This window comes from Schistocerca piceifrons, chromosome X (assembly GCF_021461385.2).
Source record: "Schistocerca piceifrons isolate TAMUIC-IGC-003096 chromosome X, iqSchPice1.1, whole genome shotgun sequence".
NCBI lineage: Eukaryota > Metazoa > Arthropoda > Insecta > Orthoptera > Acrididae > Schistocerca > Schistocerca piceifrons.
Window position 1 is genome coordinate 778278794 of NC_060149.1, and position 23700 is coordinate 778302493.

Below are 23700 nucleotides of genomic sequence, written 5' to 3' on the forward strand. Positions count from 1 at the left end.
TCGTCCACCCTTTGAAGATGCCACATTGCGTCCGGCATTCTCAGCCATGACAACAGTAACTTCTTCACCAGTTTTTGGTGCAGTTGGCCGTCGGCCTCTCCCTAGAGCAGTTCACAAATCGCCTGTTATCCGAACTCGCGAACCATATTCTTCAACCTCGGTACGGAAAGAGGACCTCCCTGTATTCCTTTAATTCGTCGATTCTAGCGGAAAGCAGCAGCGCTGTTGCTGTTGTTTTGATAAACAACTTTTATGAGTGAAGCCCTGCTCTTGCCCAGACCTATGTTGAGTGTCCGCAACTGTAATGCAAACTAAAATTTGCGTCACAATCCGACTTCGTCGTACCAGTGCTGCCGCCTAATGGCAAGTCATGGCACTAACACTACTAACAACGCATATCCTTCAGCGCACAGCCTGAACATCATTCCTATGAAGTTTATACATCTACATCTACATCGACATATATATATACTCCGCTAGCCACCAAGCGGTGTGTGGCGGAGGGCACAATTCGCGCCAAAGTCATATTTCCCCCCCTCTGTTCCACTCGCGGATCGCGCGAGAGAAAAACGACTGTCTGAACGCGTCAGTACGAGCTCTTATTTCCCTTATCTTTGAATGGTGATCATTGCGCGATTTGAAAGTTGGTGGTAATAATACCAGTTCTACATCCTCGGTGTAGATCGGATTTCGGAATTTAGTGAGCAGCCCCTTCCGTTTACCGCGCCGTCTATCTGCAAGAGTGTCCCACTTCAAACTTTCTATGAGATTTGTAACACACTCGCGATGGCTAAATGTACCAGTCACGAATCTTGCCGCTCTTCTTTGGACCTTCTCAATCTCCTGAATCAGACCCAACCGGTAAGGGTCCCATACAGACGAACAATACTCCAAGACTGGACGAAATAACGTATTGTAAGCTATTTCCGTTGTTGAAGAACTGCATCGCTTCAGGATTCTACCAATAAACCGCAATCTAGAGTTCTCCTTACCAGTTACTTGTGTAATCTGATCATTCCATTTGAGATCATTTCGAATAGTCGCACCCAGATACTTGACTGACGTTACCGCTTCCAAAGACTGGGCATTTATTTTGTACTAGTACATTAATGGGGATTTTCGCCTTGTTATACGCAGTAGGTTACACTTACTAATATTGAGAGATTGCCAGTCATTACACCACACATTTATTTTCTGCAAATCCTCATTGATTTGTTCACAACTTTCGTGTGATACCACATTCCTGTAGATTAAGCATCATCGGCAAACAGTTTAAGGCCGAAGTCAATACCATCAACCAGATCGTTAATGTAAATCGTGAAAAGCAGAGGACCTATTACGCTGCCCTGGGGCACACCTGAAGTTCAGCTTGTTTCTGTTGAAGTCATCCCGTTCAGGACGACATACTGCTTCCTGTCTGTTAGAAATCTTTCTATCCAACCGCATATGTCATCGGATAGACCGGAAGAGCGCACTTTTTGTACCAAGCGACAGCTTGGTACGTAAACCATACATAGTTTACCGTCTACACTAAATCAAGCAGCGAAAGTATGATAATACCACCCTGTATCCACTAGACTGATTCCGCATTCGCTCTGGTCCGCTTGTATCTTTTCCTTACCGCGTCACGTGCCGTTACACTCAGGCGGCATTCAATTTCGCTGTGGACAATGGTCATAATATTTTGTCTCATCGGTTTATATACACACTTTAATTACAATTTGTTTCACATTTCCACTTTATTTAACGGCTGTATGTTGTTTGAGGTTAGCGTCTCACTGACCTAATTACTTCGACCAGAGAGGGCGCAGCGGGTGTTACAGTCTTAACTGCTCATTAATAGCGCACCGTCCTACACATTAACAGAGTTTTGGTTGCTACAAATCTGACAAACGATTGTGTATAAAAACAGTAAGTGGGAAGCGGCACGTGGAACTTCTCCCTAAGGGGCAGAGAAACATACAACTCGCCAGTTACAGTCAACAAATGACATTCGATTCTTTTACCACGACCAGATTCCAGATTCAGACTTCCGGCAAAAAAACTGTAATTGTGTGACTCGTTTAGTTTAAAGTTATCGGGCACTTTCACTGTGCACAAGGTGTTCCACAATTCCTATTAGAGGCTTTTAGGGGTTGCAGAGGGGATTTAGAGCCAGTGGCGGCTGTTTATCTGTGCTGATGTGCTACCGCCCGCTGTAAATATCGCGCTTAAATTACGTTACTTCTCTTTAAGTGCAAACCAGAAATCACGTTAAAGTAGGCAATTTCTCTTGGAATGCGAGCCGGAAGTAGCATTAAAGATACGCCATTTCTCTTCGAGTGCGAGCCGGAAATTGGATTAAAGGTACGCCATTTGTCTTCGAATGCGTGCCTGTATAGAAATAAAACATGACGCAAACAAGTTTTGTAGCGCTCTCTTCGCGATAACTAGAAACCAGTGTCGAGTGCTGAAATGGTCTGCCGCAATGTGATCAACTCAGAGAAGGGACGCAGCTGTCTGTTTTCGACTGTGCATGTTCTGATGTGACTTCATCGCTTCAGGCACCATGAGAGCACCGCGTATATATATATTGAAATTGCGTGTAAAGTGTTGTGCAAGCGTAGGGGGTGCACTCAGCCCTTGTGAGGCAAACTGAGGAGCTACTTGATTGAGAAGTTATACTACTGGCCATTAAAATTGCTACACCATGAAGATGACGTGCTACAGACGCGAAATTTAACCGACAGGAAAAAGATGATGCTGTGATATGCAAATGATTAGCTTTTCAGTGCATTCACACAAGGTTGGCGCCGGTGACGACACCTACAACGTGCTGACATGAGAAAAGTTTCCAACCGATTTCTCATACACAGACAGCAGTTGACCGGCGTTGCCTTGTGAAACGTTGTTTTGATGCCTCGTGTAAGGAGGAGAAATGTGTACCATCACGTTTCCGACTTTCATAAAGGTCGGATTGTAGCCTATCGCGATTGCGGTTTATCGTATCGCTACATTGCTGCTCGCGTTGGTCGAGATCCAATGACTGTTAGCAGAATATGGAATTGGTGGGTTCAGGATGGTAATACGAAACGCCGTGGTGGATCCCAACGGCCTCGTATCAGACATGATAAACCCTGAAATGGACTGCTGATATTTACTCATAATGACTGAAGAGAAATGTGTAAGATCGTAGACGCATGTATATGTGACCGATGCTGCAGCTAAAAACAATTATGTATTTGCCCCCAAGAAACCTTCCTTTAACTTTGTTGTGTAAATTCTTGACTTGAATATGGTCACTTGACGAAACTGGTTGTCCGTGAATAAACATGCATTACAGCAGCTCTTGGTGGTTCCATGAAGCCATAAAAATATTTTATGTAAAAGATGAGTAGCTTCAGACTTACTAGGATTTATGTATGTTAGTTAGTCACTAGACGAAATTTACTACATAGTAAAATTAACACAATTTTTTCTTTTCTATTTTTCAGGAAGAAACAACAAGTATTATTCATCCTGCAATGGTAAGTGATACTTCAATACTGATAAAGTAAAATAACTTTTTTGTCTCAGAAATTTTTTTTCTTGAAGAAAGGTTGGCTTCTTGTTCCTGGAATACGTATCATACGTTTCATAGACTCATTAACTTATTAATTTCTGTTGATAACGGTTAATAACAAGCAGACATCTACCGACCATGCTAATCAGATTTTAGCGCAAGTTCCATTTTCCCACCAGTTAAGTTTCATTTGTGACAGAATTTGATAACAACAGTAAAAACACTGTTTACAATGTAATTACTTCTTTTTGTTTCACATTTTTACACCAACTTCACTATTTTAAATGTCTTAAACTTTTCATCACCTAATATCTCTGACTGTCGCATGTTATTAACCTGCAACTGCGACTGTCAGTCGTCACATAATTATATCCTACGAGGCCGAAATCGGTTTAGTGGGCAAATAAAAGTTATGTAGACTGTTTCTTTTATGTTAAAATACGTTTTGCGTCAAGGAAGTCCCACTAATAACAGGTTTTTCATTTTTGCTAGCAAGCACTCAGTATTATTTTCCGCATTTAAAATGTTACGGAGCTGTGGTGGGAGCGAAGGTGTGTGACCGTGTATGGTTCGGCAGGTAACGCGCAGGCGGAGGTGAGCAAAGCACCCAGCGAGCCTCTCAAGACGCCGAGCATCGCCAACGTCATGCCTTCGCAGGACGAAGACGACGCCTCGGGTTCCGACGGCGAAGTCAGCAAGATCGACTTCACAGGTAACTTGCTATTCTCTAATGTGGCTTTCTTCATTAGCGGATTCTTTTCTTTCACTGATACCAAGTCGGACTGTCGTGAGAAACTTATTCATTGCCAACATAGCAAAACTCGTAGCTCGGTACTTTAATGAGAAATGGAACATGAAGGAAGGAAGAAATAAAAATTAAGGCTTAACGCCGCGTCTAAAACGAGGCCATTAGATACTGAGTAAAAGCTTCGATTGCGGAACGAAGGTGATTGTGTGAATTCCATTCAAACCGCCCCGGAATTTGCCTTAGGCAAAAACTGTGGAAATTCAAAATCTAGACGGCCGGCTCGAAATTTAAACTGCCGTCCATTTTTGACACTTCTGTACCACAGCTGCTCGATAATATGAGCACCCTGAAGCACTGGTCTTACGCGAATGTAGTGTTATCCACATGCGGTAGGCGTCCACTGAGCAGCCAGAATCTTATGACCGCCCACCTGATATAGTCCAGTGAAACTGTCAGAAAAAAAGCCTGTACCTTGCAAAAGGTGGGGTAGAAGATTTTATTTTTTTAACTCGTTCATGTTGTTGGAAAGGTTAGAAAACAAAGTTTTGCCAACAAAATTTCTCTTGGGAAAACTTTCTGCAGTCAAAAAACTTCGAAAATTTCGGACTTTTTTCAGCTTTTTCAAAATATCTTAGTTTCATTTGCTCCTATCGCTTTGACGTCTATTTTCTTTTTTAAAGAGCGCAATATTCTCTACAAATTTGATTTTTACCATTTTTTTCTACTCCCAATATCTCAGGCGCTACAGCGCGTCAAAAAATACCAATTTTTCAAATTTCGAGCAAAGTCTCAAATTACCTAATTTTTGAACACTGTTATTTCAGTTTCTATTTGTGAGATATAAACATATTACTCATCATGTTATTCATTGGAATCTACCATCGCATATTGCTGCAGGGCCAGGACAAACGGCATCATATTCAGTAACTACGAACACATTCGCGTCGGATTGCGTGAAGTTTATTTGTGTTACAATATGTAATACGATTGCATGCAGGTGCCGTACATTTTCTACAGTTGACTGACGTTAATGATCAGTTATAAGTAAAAGTATGTAGGAATTGTTCTTTAGCGGACAAAAGCGTATTTATTCTTTGGCGGGCGGAAGGCAATTATCTCTAGTGATTGTTCGATTGTTCACAGCGCGCTGACAGCTATTAGCACACGACAATAAGGGTCCTAGAGTTTGGAGTCGCTTCCATTTAGTATATGTTGTGGTGCTGAAAATGAGTATGCCTAACATGAATTTGTGTTTCATTTGCGAAAAAACTGTGGTGAGTGGTGGATGCAATGTGAAAAAGAAAGGACTGAGCACACTTATCGATTGTAGTGCTAAACGCAGGGAGTCTGCTCACACCCGTTTTTTGAAGACGCTCAGTGAAGTGATAGTGCATGAAGCATGCTACAAGAAGTACGTTAATGAGAGAATGATAGCAGCTAGCGCTCGACATCCTCAGGAACCAACAGGCGTGCTACGCCGGTCGCAGGAAAAAGGTCAGTTCAAGTTCAAAGAGAAATGCTTCTTATGTGCAAAAGGGAATTCTGATGACTTTTTAACCAAACAGTTAAGACTGCCATATGCCAAACGAAATTTTGATGGAGTGTACCTTATCCACAAAGTGACTTGGACTCGAAATGTTTGCTTCAAGTCAATAGCCCAAAGCTATGTTTCTTACCTGCAACGTCAATTTGGATCTCAGCTTGCTATTGTATTTGATGGGTATCCATGTGAGGGAGACAAATGTAGCACAAAGAGTGCTGAGAGGATTCGTAGGTCCAAAAAACATTCTTCGGTTGACGTTGTGGTTGAATCAGAGATGGTGAACCAAGTCCCTCAGGGCAAGTTCTTGTACAACGAACGAAACAAGATGCGTTTGGTCACACTTCTTAAAAAGGAATTTCTGGAGTGTAGCGTTGAAGTGCACTAGGCACAAGAAGATGCTGACGTTATGATTGTAACATCTGTCATTTCAAGAACCAAAGATTTTGGAAGTGTTGTCATTGTAGGAGAAGATGTTGACCTGCTTGTGCTCAAGACCGGTTTGGGGCAAGGCATTGAAAACTTATTTTTCTTAAAGCCAGGAAGAGGAAATGCAGAAGACAAGTGGTTTTCTACTGCATCTTAGAAGTTTGACAGTGAATATATTCTGTTAACTCACGACTGTAGCGGATGTGATACAACATCCGCTTTTTTTGGTCAAGGAAAAATTAAGTGCTGCAATATTGTTGCGAAAAATTAACACCTAACCTCAGCGCTTTGCACGTTCAATAAACCACATGCTACCCGTGAAGAAATAATAACAGAAACAGAACAGGTTACTATCGCATTGTATAGTGGAGGTGTCAGCAGTTCCCACACACTAGACCATTTGCGGTACCAGCTATTCGCCAAGTCTGCCACAAAAAGCAAACTGAATCTTGCACGGTTGCCACCTACACTAGATGCTGCACAACATCATTCGTTGCGGACTTACCAACAAATCCAAAGTTGGATGTGAAACTGGAAACCTCGTGAGAAATGGGGCTGGAATCACAGTGACCACGGTCCAATACCCGTTATAATGAGCCAAGATCCAGCACCTGAAGCACTTCTTCACATTGTTTCATGCTCATGCAAGCTGAACTGTGGCGGAGCGTGCTCCTGCAGAAAAGCGGGTTTGAAATGTTCTTCAATTTGCAAGAAATGTATTGGGGTCAACTGTGGAAGCGTGCCAAAATTTTTATATGAAGACAGTGAAGAAGATGTTATGGAGGATGTTGAGGAAACCGCTGACGAAATCAACGAACTTGCTGAGGCTGACTCGCTGTTTAAAGAAGACGTCAATCTGGGATCAACTCTAGGTACAGACCCTGAATCCGTAGCTCAAGATATTTCTGGTGACACTGAGGAACCTGGCCCATCAAAACGTTGGAGGTGATGCTCATATCTGTCTCAAGTGCGCTAATGTGCGATATTACAAGTATTACACACCCAGAACTGTCAACATTTTTTAGTAACAGACAATGCATTTTAATTGTAATAAAGCTACTTATTTTTGATGTCAACTGTGTGGCTTTTATACACAAGAATAATTACTTACCTAATTAGGTTGCCTATTGCAGCTAATAATAGTTCAGAATAGTTAAGTTTCCTGAGACAATTTAATTAGTGTGTGTGTGTGTGTGTGTGTGTGTGTGTGTGTGTTAATGGTGTATTTTTATATTTATAGTTTTACAAATACCAGGGCTGAGGTGGCCCATAGTGAACTTCAGGTAGTGATGTAAGAAACACAATAGTTGGGTGCCCAGCAATCCACATGTTGCATACAGACAAATTGAATACTTGAAAGTGAGGTGGTAAATTCCAACATATAACATGATGTATAATGTACTTATACTACACAAACAGACACTGAAAAAACAGTGTTCAAAATTAAGGTATCTTGCCACTATGTTCAAAGTTTGAAATACCGGTATTTTTTGAGGCGCTGTAGCGCCTTAGATATTGGGAGTAGAAAAAAATGGCAACAATCAAATTTTTAGAGAATTTTGTGCTCTTTAAAAAAGAAACTCGACGCAAAGCGATAGTAATAAATGAAACTGAGATATTTTGAAAAAACGGAAAAAGGCCGAAATTTTCCAAGTTTTTTGACTGCAGAAAGTTTTCCCAAGCGAAATTTTGTTGGCAAAACTCGGTTTTCTAATATTTCCATCCATATGAATGAGTTGAAAAAATAAACTCTTCTACCCCACCTTTTGCAAGGTATTTCTGCAATTTGACTGCACTAATAGCCGGTATGTCCACCTTTGGCACGGATAACAGCGGCAACGCGTCGTGGCATGGAACCAATGAGGCCTTGGTAGGTCGCTGGAAGGAGTTGGCAACACATTTGCACACACAGGTCACATACACTACTCGCCATTAAAATTGCTACACCACGAAGATGACGTGCTACAGACGCGAAATTTAACCGACAGCAAGAAGATGCTGTGATATGCAAATGATTAGCTTTTCAGAGCATGCACACAAGGTTGGCGCCGGTGACGACACCTACAACGTGCTGACATGAGGAAAGTTTCCAACCGATTCTCATACACAAACAGCAGTTGACCGGCGTTGCATGGTGGAACGCTGTTGTGATGCCTCGTGTAAGGAGGAGAAATGCGTACCATCACGTTACCGAGTTTGATAATGGTCGGGTTGTAGCCTATCGCGATTGCGGTTTATCGTATCGCGATACTGCTGCTCGCGTTGGTCAAGATCCAATGACTGTTAGCAGAATATGGAATCGGTGGGTTCAGGAGGGTAATAAACGGAACGCCGTGCTGGATCCCAACGGCCTCGTATCACTAGCAGTCGAGACGACAGGCATCTTATCCGCATGGCTGTAACGGATCGTGCAGCCACGTCTCGATCCCTGAGTCAACAGATGGGGACGTTTGCAAGACAACAACCATCTGCACGAACAGTTCGACGACGTTTGCAGCAGCATGGACTAGCTCGGAGACCATGGCTGCGGTTACCTTTGACGCTGCATCACAAACACGAGCGCCTGCGATGGTGTACTCAACGACGAATCTGGGTGCACGAATGGCAAAATGTCATTTTTTCGGATGGATCCAGGTTCTGTTTACAGCATCAATGATGGTCGCATCCGTGTTTGGCGACATCGCGGTGAACTTACATTTGAAGCGTGTATTCGTCATCGCCATACTGGCGCATCACCCGACGTGATGGTATGGGGTGCCATTGGTTACACGTCTCGGTCACCTCTTGTTCGCAGTGACGGCACTTTTAACAGTGGACGTTACATTTCAGATGTGTTACGAACCGTGGTTCTACCCTTCATTCGACCCCAACCCTACATCTGAGCACGATAATGCAGGACCGCATTTTTCGAGTCCTGCACGGGCCTTTCTGGATACAGAAAATGTTCGACTGCTGCCCCGGCCAGCACATTCTCCAGATCTCTCACCATTTGAAAACGTCTGCTCAATGGTGGCCGAGCAACTGTCTCGTCACAATACTCCAGTCACTACTCTTCGTGAACTGTGGTGTCGTTTTGAAGCTGCATAGGCAGCTGTACCTCTACACGCCATTCAAGCTGTGTTTGACGCAATGAACCTGGATTCATTCGAAAAAATGAAGTTTTGCCATTCGTGCACCCAGGTTCGTCGATGAGTGCACTATCGCAGGCGCTCCTGTCTGTGATGCAGCGTCAAGCGTAACCGCAGCCACGGTCGACGAGCTGATAGTCCATGCTGCTGCAAACGTCGTCGAACTGTTCGTGCAGATGGTTGTTGACATGCAAACGTCCCTATTTGTTGAGACAGGGATCGAGACGTGGCTGCACGATCCGTTACAGCCATGCGGATAAGATGCGTGTCATCTCGACTGCTAGTGATACGAGGCCGTTGGGATCCAGCACGGCGTTCCGTATTACCCTCCTGAAGCCACCGATTCCCTATTCTGCTAACAGTCATTGGATCTCGACCAACGCGAGCAGCAATGTCGCAATACGATAAACCGCAATCGCGATAGGCTACAATCCGACCTTTATTAAAGTCGGAAACGTGATGGTAAGCATTTCTCCTCTTTACACGAGGCATCACAACAACGTTTCACCAGGCAACGCCGGTCAACTACTGTTTGAGAAATCGGTGGGAAACTTCCCTCCTGTCAGCACGTTGTAGGTGTCGCCACCGGCGCCAACCTTGTGTGAATGCTCTGAAAAGCTAATCATTTGCATATCACAGCATCTTCTTCCTGTCGGTTAAATTTCGCGTCTGTAGCACGTCATCTTCGTGGTGTAGCAATTGTAATGGCCAGCAGTGTAAATTACTACCTCCAACTACGTGTTTTTTCAATTACTATCCAGTACGAGCTCAATTCTAGTATTTTTGTCATCCTGTGACCACCACGAGGAACCCCTTTCTGTAACGCAGTTCGTATAGAAACCACGCAGCATCTATCCGAGACATCGATACCATCCTTCACATTGTTTCGTACAAGAAGTATGGTTTGCGTATGGGACACTCTCAAACAAGCTAATGCAGCGAATTATGTATATCCTACAGTATCTCACAGTCTAGTGGTTTTCTGTTGGCCTTGTTCTTAATATGTATGGACGATTTGCGGCCACAGATTGTGCAGACATTGCAGGTGACCAAGTGCACCCTATGCTACATTCGTTACCCAACAAAGACGTCTACAAAAATGAGAGCACCTCAGATTCATTCCTCACACGCGTGGTTTGGCGGACAAGAAGATGAGTTCCACTTCTTACCCTCCTGCGCTTAGTCATCCAACTTCAGCGTTATCGGACATCTGTGATCGATTTTAGGGCAGGGGACGCCAGTGCCGTAACTGGGGTGCTGCATGCAGTGGGCGCCGTTTTCGTGACGGGAGCATTTAGGTGACGGGCGAGAAACTGGCGAATGGTAAAATAAAAGAAGTGGGAGGGAGAAGGAGAAGGAGAAGGAGAAGAAGAAGAAGGGCTGTAGGGCACTCAAATCGTTTCTTAAGCGCCACCTCTCCCTGGTACAAAGATGGTATGGAAAGTTTTTCAATACGTTACCAGTCACAAAATTTGTTGACAACTAAATTATTTCTTTAGTGACATGTTTCGAAGTGATACCTCATAATCACGCTATATTGGCATTGGCTCTGAGCACTATGGGACTTAACATCTGAGGTCATCAGTCCCCTAGAACTTAGAACTACTTAAACCTAACTAACCTACGGACATCACACACATCCATGCCCGAGGCAGGATTCGAACCTGCGACCGGAGCGGTCGCGCGGTTCCAGACTGAAGCGCCTAGAACCGCTCGACCACACCGGCCGGCTATTGGCATTATAAAAATATTTAACACATGTTCATACAGATATTAAAACTTCTTCACATGACAGCTATGATTATCCTGTGGAGAGAGAGAAGGATAACTTTGTAAGAGGCGATGTCACTTCGTTTATTAGTCTTCTGTTCACATGGAAATTTTATAAAACAGTCACTCAGTTTGTTCCTGTGGCGTGGCAATATTCGTGTGATGTGTCGAGGTAGTGGGAACAATCCATTAAATTACAGGCCCATATCGTTAACGTCGATATGCAGCAGGATTTTAGAACATATATTGTGTTCGAACATTATGAATTACCTCGAAGGAAACGGTCTATTGACACACAGTCAACATGGGTTTAGAAAACATCGTTCCTGTGTTTATTCACATGAAGTGCTGAGTGCTATTGACAAGGGATTTCAGATCGATTCCGTATTCCTGGATTTCCGGAAGGCTCGTAGTGAAATTGCGTGCTTATGGAGTATCGTCTCAGTTATGTGACTGGATTTGTGATTCCCAGTCAGAGAGGTCACAGTTCGTAGTAATGGATGGAAAGTCATCGAGTAAAACAGAAGTGATTTCAGGCATTCCCCAAGGTACTGTTATAGGCCCTTTGCTGTTCCTTGTCTATATAAACGATTTGGTAGACAATCTGAGCAGCCGTCTTCGGTTGTTTGCAGATGAAGCTGTCGTTTATCGACTAATAAAGCCATCAGAAAATCAAAACAAACTGCAAAACGATTTAGAAAATAAATATGTGAATGGTGCGAAAAGTGGCTATTGACCCTAAATAACGAAAAGTGTGAGGTCATCCACATGAGTGCTAAAAGGAGATCGTTAAACTTCGGTTACACGATAAATCAGTGAAATCTAAAAGCCGTAAATTCAACTAAATACCTAGATATTACAATTCCGAACAACTTAAATTGGAAAGAACAGATAGAAAATGTTGTGGGGAAGGCTAACCAAAGACTGCGTTTTATTGGCAGGACACTTAGAAAATGTAACAGACCTATTAAGCAGACTGCCTACCCTACGCTTGTCCGTCCTCTTTTACAATACTGCTGCGCGGTGTGGGATCCTTACCAGATAGGACTGACGGACTACATCGAAAAAGTTCAAAGAAAGGCAGCACGTTTTGTATTATCGCGAAATATGGGAGAGAGTGTCACAGAAATGATACAGGATTTGGGCTGGAAATCATTAAAAGAAAGGCGTTTTTCGTTGCGGCGGAATCTTATCACGAAATTCCAATCACTAACTTTCTCCTCCGAATGCGAAAATATTTTGTTGACACCGACCTACATCGGCAGGAAAGATCACCACGAGAAAATAAGGGAAATCAGAGCTCGTACGGAAAGATATAGGTGTTAATTCTTTCCGCGTGCTATAAAAGATTGGAATAATAGAGACTTGTGAAGGTGGTTCGATGAACCCTCTGCCAGCCACATAAATGTGATTTGCAGAGTATCCATGTAGATGTAGATCGCCATTTCCGTAGCTCTTTTGGACTTCCTCACCATTGTACACCGACTTCACAACGGTGCCCTCAAGGCAAGCTACACAAAAGAAATCAACAGTGCATAACACACGGTGGCGATCAAAACAAGGCTAGTATAGATTTGACTATAGTCAAATCGAAACTTGCCATGTTTTTACCGCAGTCAAATCGATGCGCCATGTCACCGGGCTACAGTTGGTTGCGACTGGTGTGAAGAACATTCTGGACGATTCGAGGGAATGATTTGGCCACCAGGATCTGTTGACATGAATCCCATCGAACATTTGTAGGACGTTATCGAGAGGTCAATTCGTATACAGAATCCTGCACCGGCAACCATTTTGCAATTATGGACGGCTATAGAGGCAGCATGACTCAATATTTCTGCAGGTGACTTCCAACGGCTTGTTGAGTCCATGCCACGTCGAGTTGCTGCAATCCGGCGGGCAGTAGGACGACCGACACGATGCTGGGAGGTATCTCATCACTTTTCACAGCTCAGTGTGTTGTGTAACTTAATTTTTGAAGTGCCTTCGAACAGTAATAACTGCACTAATTATTTTAGGTGACGCCGTCTCGAAAACTGCACCAGCAGAAATTCCAATCGCGGCGCATGGAATTAAAGTTGCTAGTGTGAGGTTGGGAAGGGAGTGAGACAGGGTTGTAACCTATCCCCGATGTTATTCAATATGTATATCGAGCAAGCAGTAAAGGAAACAAAAGAAAAATTCGGAGTAGGAATTAGAATCCATGGAGAAGAAATAAAAACTTTGAGGTTCGCCGATGACATTGTAATTCTGTCAGAGACAGGAAAGGACCTGGAAGAGTAGCTGAGCGGAATGGACCGTGTCCTGAAAGGAGGATATAAGATGAACATCAACAAAAGCGAAAGGAGGATAATGGAATGTAGACGAATTAAATCGGGTGATGCCGAGGGAATTAGATTAGGAAATGAGACGCTTAAAGTAGTAAATGAGTTTTGCTATTTGGGGAGCAAAGTAACTCATGATGGTCAAAGTAGAGAGGATATAAAATGTAGACTGGCAATGGCGAGGAAAGCGTTTCTGAAGAAGAGAAATTTGTTAACATCGAGTATAGATTTAAGTGTCAGGAAGTCTTTTCTGAAAGTATTTGTATGGAGTGTAGCCATGTATGGAAGTGAAACGCGTGCGATAAATAGTTTAGACAAGAAGACAATAGAAGCTTTCGAAATGTAGTGCTACAGAAGAATCCTGAAGATTACATGGGTAGATCATATACCTTATGAGGAGGTATTGAATAGAATTGGGGAGAAGAGAAATTTGGGGCACAACTTGACTAGAAGAAGGGATCGCTTTGTAGGACATGTTCTGATGCATCAAGGGATCACCAATATAATGGCTGGCTCTGACCACTATGGGACATAACAGCTGTGGTCATCAGTCCCCTAGAACTTAGAACTACTTAAACCTAACTAACCTAAGGACATCACACACATCCATGCCCGAGGCAGGATTCGAACCTGCGACCGTAGCAGTCGCGCGTTTCCGGACTGCACGCCTAGAACCGCGATCCAGTTTAGTATTGGAGGGCAGCGTGGAGGGTAAAAATCGTGGAGGGAGACCAAGAGATGAATATACTAAACAGATTCAGAAGGATGTAGGTTGCAGTAGGTACTGGGAGATGAAGAAGCTTGCACACGATAGAGTAGCATGGAGAGTTGCATCAAACCTGTCTCAGGACTGAAGACCACAACAACAAGTGTGAGGACGCAGTTGCACGTTTGACGTGCATGTGGAAACCAATCGTTAAGCTTGGCAAGGCAAGGAAATAGAATTGAGCTGTAGGAGAACGCTGTAACATGGGAAGCGGATGCCGCGTGGATAAGGAAATAGAGAAGAGGAGGAGGCAGCTGATGAGAAGGAGTAGGAGCATAGGAACCGCGCTGAGGTCGCACATTCTTGCAGCGTCTCTGTACCCGCGCGCTTCGTGTCGCCCAAGGCCGCGACGGTACAGCCTCCTGGCTTCGACACTCACGAAGACCAGCACCTTCCTGCACCGCGCCCTAGGAACACAGCAAACTGTCAAAACTGAACGGTTCCTTTGCATTTGCAGCTCCTCATTTCCGCACTGTCGTTGAAAATGCCGTAGTCCCGATATAACACGCATTTCGTGTGGTCAGAGCGGACCTTACAGTCAGCAGCGAAACATAAACTGTTGTTAAACTCCCTGGCTCTGTGACAAGAACATGGAACACGCTTCAATGTATCGCCATGACTACTGTTTATATGTCGATATCGGTGCAAAATTTAGTTTTTACTTACTGCGGCAGTACGGGCAGCTTTTTCCGTTAGTGCCCATGCCCAATTGGCACAGCACTTAACACACTTTTACACAACCTACACTACTGGCCATTAAAATTGCTACACCAAGAAGAAATGCAGATGATAAACGGGTATTCATTGGACAAATATATTATACTAGAACTGACATGTGATTACATTTTCACTCAATTTGGGTGCATAGATCCTGAGAAATCAGTACCCAGAACAACCACCTCTGGTCGTAATAACGGCCTTGATACGCCTGGGCATTGAATCAAACAGAGCTTGGATGGCGTGTACAGGTACAGCTGCCCATGCAGCTTCAACACAATACCACAGTTGATCAAGAGTAGTGACTGTCGTATTGTGACGAGCTAGTTGCTCGGCCACCATTGACCAGAGGTTTTCAATTGGTGAGAGATCTGGAGAATGTGCTGGCCAGGACAGCAGTCGAACATTTTCTGTATCAAGAAAGGCCCGTACAGGACCTGCAACATGCGGTCGTGCATTATCCCGCTGAAATGTAGGGTTTCACAGGGATCGAATGAGGGGTAGAGCCACGGGTCGTAACACATCTGAAATGTAACGTCCACTGTTCAAAGTGCCGTCAATGCGAACAAGAGGTGACCGAGACATGTAACCAATGGCACGCCGGATGATACGCCAGTATGGCGATGACGAATACACGTTTCCAATGTGCGTACACCGCGATGACGCCAAACATGGATGCGACCACCATGATCCTGTAAACAGAACCTGGATTCATCCGAAAAAAAAATGACGTTTTGGCATTCGTGCACCCAGCTTCTTCGTTGAGTACACCATCGCAGGCGCTCCTGTCTGTGGTGCAGCGTCAAGGGTAACCGCAGCCATGGTCTCCGAGCTGATAGTCCGTGCTGCTGCAAACGTCGTCGAACTGTTCGTGCCGATGGTTGTCGTCTTGCTAACGTCCCCATCTGTTGACTCAGGGATCGAGACGTGGCTGCACGATCCGTTACAGCCATGCGGATAAGATGCGTGTCATCTCGCCTGCTAGTGATACGAGGCCGTTGGGATCCAGCACGGAGTTCCGTATTACGCTCCTGAACCCACCGATTCCATATTCTGCTAACAGTCATTGGATCTTGACCAACGCGAGCAGCAATGTCGCGATACGATAAACAGCAATCGCGATAGGCCACAATCCGACCTTTCTCGAAGTCGGAAACGTGATGGTACGCATTTCTCCTCCTTACACGAGGCATCAAAACAACGTTTGACCAGGCAACGGCGGTCAACTGCTGTTTGTGTATGAGAAATCGGTTGGAAACTTTCTTCATGTCAGCACGTTGTAGGTGTCGCCACCGGTGCCAACCTTGTGTGAATGCTCTGAAAAGCTCATCATTTGCATATCACAGCATCTTCTTTGTGACGGTTAAATTTCGCGTCTGTAGCACGTCATCTTCGCGGTGTAGCAATTTTAATCGCCAGTAGTGTATTAACAGCCATCAACGTATTTCTTAATTATGTTTTAGCTATGTAGCTTTTATTTCAAAAATTGTATACGGTCACGTCCTCTGCACTGTTATGCTCCGATAGTTGCGCTGTTAATATGCAGTACGAAAATGGCTTAGGCTGCTTACAGTTCCGTTGTGGAACACGGTTAAAAGTGCCGAGAAATAGGTTGCTCTTAACGTTTTTCAAAAATGTACAGAGATAATCGGCTTTGAAGTTTTCCAAAGTACTGTGTTCAGAGACTTAAGCTGACATTGTAGGAAAGCGGTATCGGTAGCGTACACTGCATTTCGTAGTTCGCTTGTTCAAGTCTCGCCTATGTCATTTTTTTCCTCGTTCGATTTGAAGTACCTACACCTCGTAATCGTAAAATTCATCATCTTTTCTTTTCATAATGCACATCTTCTTGATTCTAATTACTTATTGCACGAGAAATTCCTGTTATCATTTAAATGATAAATTCGTAATTATCGACATTTTATGGAAGACTGTTAATAAAGGTTGAAGGTTGCTTAAATTAAGAATACATAATTAAATTTTTAAGGCAAACGTGAAAAACCAAACACTCTTTATTTGGACTATGTCCATTGTTTCATACCACAGATGTAGATAAGTTTCGTAGGAACATGGAAAATAATCATTCTCATAGCATCGAACACACCATACGAATGCTGTATTTTTAAATTTGCCACTGTACCGTTACAATATTAATCCAACAGAACTGATCTGGAGCCAAGTGAAGGGATTTGGCCTAAGAAATAACGAGACTGTTAAGCTGCCAGACGTACTGGAACTAACGCACGCAGCTTTTACACATCTCACTACCGAACGCTGGCGGGATATAGAATGGCACGTCATAAAAGAAGAGGAGAAAAAGCGGCACCTGCTTGGCTTCGTGGTTTCTGTTGTTGATCGACTTGTTATCAACGTAGCAGATGACAGTTCCAGAACTGAAACGTATTTCTCGGACTCGAATAAGGAAGGAGCTAAGAGATTACCTGACGAGTGACTGTAATTAATACCTTCATTGGCTTCAATATTCAGAAGTGCGGTGAAATCCCCGCTGTACACTTTTTCATCAAACAAAGCTCTCTGAGGAAAATCACCCAGTGTTTAAGCTAGGAATTTTAGTCACTCTTGTTTGTAATTAGAATACTATGTAAGATGAGAACGATAGCATTTATGCTGTCCGTCTGGTCAGCGAAGAAGGGCGAGGTACTGCTGGGGTTTTGGCAAATATTATTTCATTCTTTTTAAAAATTAAATGACATTCGAAGCTATATGGTTTCTTTGCTCGTCTCTTTTTAGGCATCTGAACTGCAACTGCTCATATTATTGCAGGTTTGTTGGACAACTTGCTCGCCTGTGCTGACAAAGTTTAATGCGCCGGTAAAGCTGTTGTCCCGCCTTATCGCTCGGTCTATGTGCGTGTAACAGCACAAAACGTATCCTTAGAATGGCACTTGACTGCACTGGTCACAACTTGTCTTGCGCTCCAAACGAAATCCAATGAGATGCAAGCAAACGTGGGGGAATACATGGCGTAATGTTTACATCAGGTTTATTCTCATATACTAACAACCTACTAGACGAATACCAATCAGGTTTCCGTAAACATCGAAGCACAACATCCGCACTGATAAAGGTGACAGTTGACCTGAAACTTGCCATGGACAGATTTCAGCAAAGCATTTGATACTGTCGACTTCGACATCTCACTAGCCAAACTTAGCGGTCTAAATTTCTCAGCAAGTGCAGTGGAATGGTTTCGCTCATACATGACGTCTCGTCACCAATGCGTCCTGTCCGGGAATATAAAATCGCAATGGCGGCAGGTAGTGTCAGGCGTTCCCCAAGGCTCAGTATTAGGTCCTATACTCTCTGTATGTCAATGATGTGTCATCGGTTCTGACCTATTGCAAGTATCATATGTATGCTGATAACCTTCAGTTTTATCTAAGTGCGAAACCAAGCAATCTTAAGAAAGCTACTGAAAATTTCAATACTGACCTCGATGCACTATCAAAATGGGTACAGGACATAGGACTAAAACTAAACCCATCTAAAACCCAAGCGGTACTTGTTGGTCACTCTAAGCGCATTAGCCCAAAACATCGGAAATCCGTACCATCTCTTATCCTAAATGGAACAAATATTAACTTCTCGCCCTCAGCAAAGAGTTTGGGATTATTAATAGATGAAAATCTAAATTGGGCAGAGCACGTAACTGCAGTGTGCAAAAAAGCATCAGCATCCCTTCATGTCCTACAAAAATATAAAAAACTCTTCCCTTTCGATCTGAAAAAGAAATTAGTACAAACGCTTATACTCCCAATCATTGACTACAGCGATATTATCCTACAAGGCCTCTCTCAGGAAAATTCGCAACGTCTGGAACTGGTCATGAATGCCTGCGCCCGATATATACGTGACGTTCGATTTTTTGATCACATCTCACCAGCATATGCAAAATTGTCCTGGCTGCGTGCAGACAAACGCAGAGATTTCCCTACACTCTGTCTCATCTACTGCCTTATAAATGTACACTGTCCCTCATCTCTCCTCGTCCTTAACGCTTATGTCGGAACAACATGACAGAAACACACGTTCCCATCATAATAAAATCCTCTCTGTTCCACTGCATCGCTCAGTCACCTTCTCGAAGTCCGTTACCGTTAGCGGGAACCAGACTCTGGAATAACCTCCCTCGTCATGTTAGAGAATTTAAAAACGTGTCCGGGCTTCAAAAAACAGTTAATGACGTATCTGCTTAAGCAACAGTAATGCCTTCCTCTGTACATGAATGCGCTTCACCTCATTACTTCCCTCTTTCCCCACCTAAAATCCCACTTCCCCAAAACTCGCTATACTAGTAAACATTCACTTGATATTAATGTACATCTGCACAAATCTTCATTACTATAGCCAATTTTTCTCGTGTTTATCATTATTATTTGATTTTTTTTACTGTTATTATTATTGCTTTTATCATAATTTGTATGTATAGCACCTGTTGCAAAAATACTGCCAGCACTTACTTTATTAGGTCTTAGTCATTACTCTTTATTCATATTGTCACTAGAGTAATCTAATTTTCTTATTTAAACTATTGTCATGATGTAATTCTGATGTGTGAAATGCTGCATGTGTGGAACACTGATCCGATGTAAGAGGGGGCCTGATGGCCCTAATCTGATCAGGTTAAATAAATAAATAAATATAGTTGCTATTTTCTTCTTTGCAATGTCAGTTTTTGACAAAATAGTTTATTTTATACAGGGTGTTACAAAAAGGTACGGCCAAACTTTCAGGAAACATTCCTCGCACACAAAGAAAGAAAATATGTTATGTGGACATGTGTCCGGAAACGCTTACTTTCCATGTTAGAGCTCATTTTATTACTTCTCTTCAAAATTCAAATGGCTCTGAGCACCATGGGACTCAGCTGCTGTGGTTATCAGTCCCCTAGAACTTAGAACTACTTAAACCTAACTAACCTAAGGACATCACACACATCCATGCCCGAGGCAGGATTCGAACCTGTGACCGTAGCAGTCGCACGGTTCCGGACTGCGCGCCTAGAACCGCGAGACCACCGCGGCGAGCTTACTTCTCTTCAAATCACATTAATCATGGAATGGAAACACACAGCAACAGAACGTACCAGCGTGACTTCAAACACTTTGTTACAGGAAATGTTCAAAATATCCTCCGTTAGCGAGGATACATGCATCCACCATCCGTCGCATGGAATCCCTGATGCGCTAATGCAGCCCTGGAGAATGGCATGTTGTATCACAGCCGTCCACAATACGAGCACTAAGAGTCTCTACATTTGGTACCGGAGTTGTCGGTCACCGAATCTGTTGTTGAAAAGCGTACGAACACTTCGACTGAAATGTGCAGGAGCTCCATCGTGCATGAACCACATGTTGTGTCGTATTTGTAAAGGCACATGTTCTAGCAGCACAGGTAGAGTACCCCTTTTGAAATCATGATAACGTACTCCATTGAGCGTAGGTGGAAGAACATGGGGCCCAATCAAGACATCACCAAAAAAAATGGTTCAAATGGCTCTGAGCACTATGGGACTTAACATCTATGGTCATCAGTCCCCTAGAACTTAGAACTACTTAAACCTAACTAACCTAAGGACATCACACAACATCCAGTCATCACGAGGCAGAGAAAATCCCTGACCCCGCCGAAGACATCACCAACAATGCCTGCCCAAACGTTCACAGAAAATCTGTGTTGATGACGTGATTGCACAATTGCGGGCGCATTCTCGTCAGCCCACATATGTTGATTGTGAAAATTTACAATTTGATCACGTTGGAATGAAGCCTCATCCGTAAAGAGAACATTTGCACTGAAATGAGGATTGACACATTGTTGGATGAACCATTCGCAGAAGTGTACCCGTGGAGGCCAATCAGCTGCTGATAGTGCCTGCACACGTTGTACATGGTACGGAAACAACTGGTTCTCCCGTAGCACTCTCCATACAGTGACGTGGTCAACGTTACCTTGTACAGCAGCAACTTCTCCGACGCTGACATTAGGGTTATCGTCAACTGCACGAAGAATTGCCTCGTCCATTGCAGGTGTCCTCGTCGTTCTACGTCTTCCCCAGTCGCGAGTCATAGGCTGGAATGTTCCGTGCTCCCTAAGACGCCGATCAATTGCTTCGAACGTCTTCCTGTCGGCACACCTTCGTTCTGGAAAGCTGTCTCGATACAAACGTACCGCGCCACGGCTATTGCCCCGTGATAATCCATACATCAAGTGGGCATCTGCCAACTCCGCATGTGTAAACATTGCACTGACTGCAAAACCACGTTCGTGATGAACACTAACCTGTTGATGCTACGTACTAATGTGCTTGATGCTAGTACTGTAGAGCAATGAGTCGCATGTCAACAATGAGTCGCATGTCAACACAAGCACCGAAGTCAACATTACCTTCGTTCAATTGGGCCAACTGGCGGTGAATCGAGGAAGTACAGTACATACTGACGAAACTAAAATGGGCTCTAACAGGGAAATTAAGCGTTTCCGGACACATGTCCACATAACATCTTTTCTTTATTTGTGTGTGAGGAATGTTTCCTGAAAGTTTGGCAGTACCTTTTTGTAACACCCTGTATTTCTAGTGAAGCTATTACATGGAATCTTGTAGCTGGCAGAATAACTCTGTATGATAAATTGCCAGTACGACTTTTCTGTCTTAATTCACGCGGAGTGCATCTTACAAACTTCCGCGCTCCCTTCCAACCACATTCGCCGCTGGTCGTATTTCAGTGCCTGTGGCTGCGTCCCGTAACCGCACGCTGTGCCTTGGACAATCTGCGTTTCTTTTATTAGGCTGTACGTCAGTCTGATTTATCTCTCTGGCGATCTTCTCCTTGAAAGATCGTAAAAGTACGTGCGGTAAGGGCAGCCCGTGATGTAGAACAAAAGGCCAATGGAAAGTGTTGTGTGGGAACTTTCGCGAACACGTTTGTGGTTGCACCAGTCGGCAGCGGTGACTCTCCATGCAAGTAACACCTCACATCAGATGTTCAGAATGGGTGTCTTATTGTTGCATCTTCTGCCAGTAATGTGTGTCAACTCATAAATGTCCATGTAGCCCCGCATCATACTGCGTATTTTTCTTTTTTCCCGGGGGAAAATTTAACAGTTGGTTAGCTGTTTTGAATCGAACGTAATAACACTTAAGCAATATCTGTTAAGGAGTGTGCAGCGTTTTTAAATCACTGGAAATAGGTAATGCACAATACCAAACCACATGAGTCTCATTTACATGCACTTTTCCACCACGGTCTATTTTGCATCATTACGCCACAGTACTGTCGACAGACACTGGTTGCCTTACATTGTTAACAAAGCTCGTTTAAAAATCGTTCAGTGATATACCCTCGCACGAAACGCTGTGTAGTAACATTTTAGTGTCTGGCACGGAATTATGGACACGGCTAAATTTCGCAACACACTACATAATTCTAAGTTCACGATGCGACGTATTACACTTTTTAACATAAGAGGCACTACAAAAATTAAAATTTCGGGGCACCCTGCACAAGTTTTGCCTGCAACGGCAGGTAAATGGTTCAAATGGCTCTGAGCACTATGGGACTTAACGTCTGAGGTCATCAGTCCCCTAGACTTAGAACTACTTAAAACTAACTAACCTAAGGACATCACACACATCCATGTCCGAGGCAAGATTCGAACCTGCGACCGTAGCAGCAGCGCGGTTCCGGACTAAAGCGCCTAGAACCGCTCGGCCACAACAGCAGGTAAATATCACTTCTCGAAATTCACGTCGGGCTTGCTGCCGGATTCTGAACACAACTGATTCAATATTTCGGCGATCCAACTGTTTGACACTGTACTGGTTCTTTATTTACGTGACCATTACGGCACTCCATCCCCAGTTCTCGATACCAGTAATATCGTACTACTTTTCTGCGAAGTAACAGACATATTTTTGTGACAATATTCACATTTGGTTTTATTAATGTATAGGTACTCCGATGTATCGATATATTACAGTGATATGGTTCTTGTGTGTATTCATTTCTGTGAGAGTGTCATACTCTTTGACTTAGTTTTGTATCAATCTTCATATATTTAATTTCCACTTTAACCAAACACAAGACTTTACTGTTCTTTACAAAGCGAAATAACAACTTAACTTCTGCAAAGTGAAATAAAGACTGCTCTGTGCGCATTCGCGCCAAAACGGTTACAACTGTTTTCTTGATGATATGGCAATTAAGAAGTAGTATATGTGAATTTACAAGAAGTTTAATAAAAATGTGGATCGTGAACACCAAGTCAAAAATTATTTCCACTGTCCTATTGTTCTGATCTGGGATTGTTTGATCGTTAAGAATTTCCTGAAAAACGCATTTGTTAGGGCTTCAAATATTGCTAAAATACAGATCTGGACCTTCTAGAAGTCAAAGTGGAATCACCCTAGAATCAACAAGATAAGCCATAACAACTTCGACGAAATCTACGTGGGAGTCCATTCAAGATAAGTGCCAAAATTAATGACTTTTTTTACAGTGACTTCATTATTCCCATTCTGACGATACCATCCATAGTCAATAACTTTGTTGTTGCCCGATAAAGCGAACATATGCTGCGTGAGCAATATTATTAATCTGATTTCTAACCTACTTTGCAAGTGGTGGTATTGTTAGAACACCTTCTGCGGACCGCTTCTGCTGCTGAATCGCGCTGAAATCTGATGACCAGGTTGCAAATTGTCGTCACACGTAGG

The 23700-nt window shown here is 43.4% G+C and overlaps 1 protein-coding gene across 2 annotated transcripts in view; it reads left to right on the forward strand.

Moving 5' to 3' along the window:
- Positions 1-23700, forward strand: part of LOC124721242 (nuclear hormone receptor FTZ-F1 beta) — a 411982-nt gene that overhangs the window by 343594 nt on the left and 44688 nt on the right. For both annotated transcript variants that reach the window (XM_047246101.1, XM_047246102.1), the window contains exons 4-5: positions 3474-3506; positions 4119-4253. In XM_047246101.1, the coding sequence (XP_047102057.1) occupies positions 3474-3506; positions 4119-4253 (168 nt within the window). The remainder of the gene's footprint in view (positions 1-3473; positions 3507-4118; positions 4254-23700) is intronic.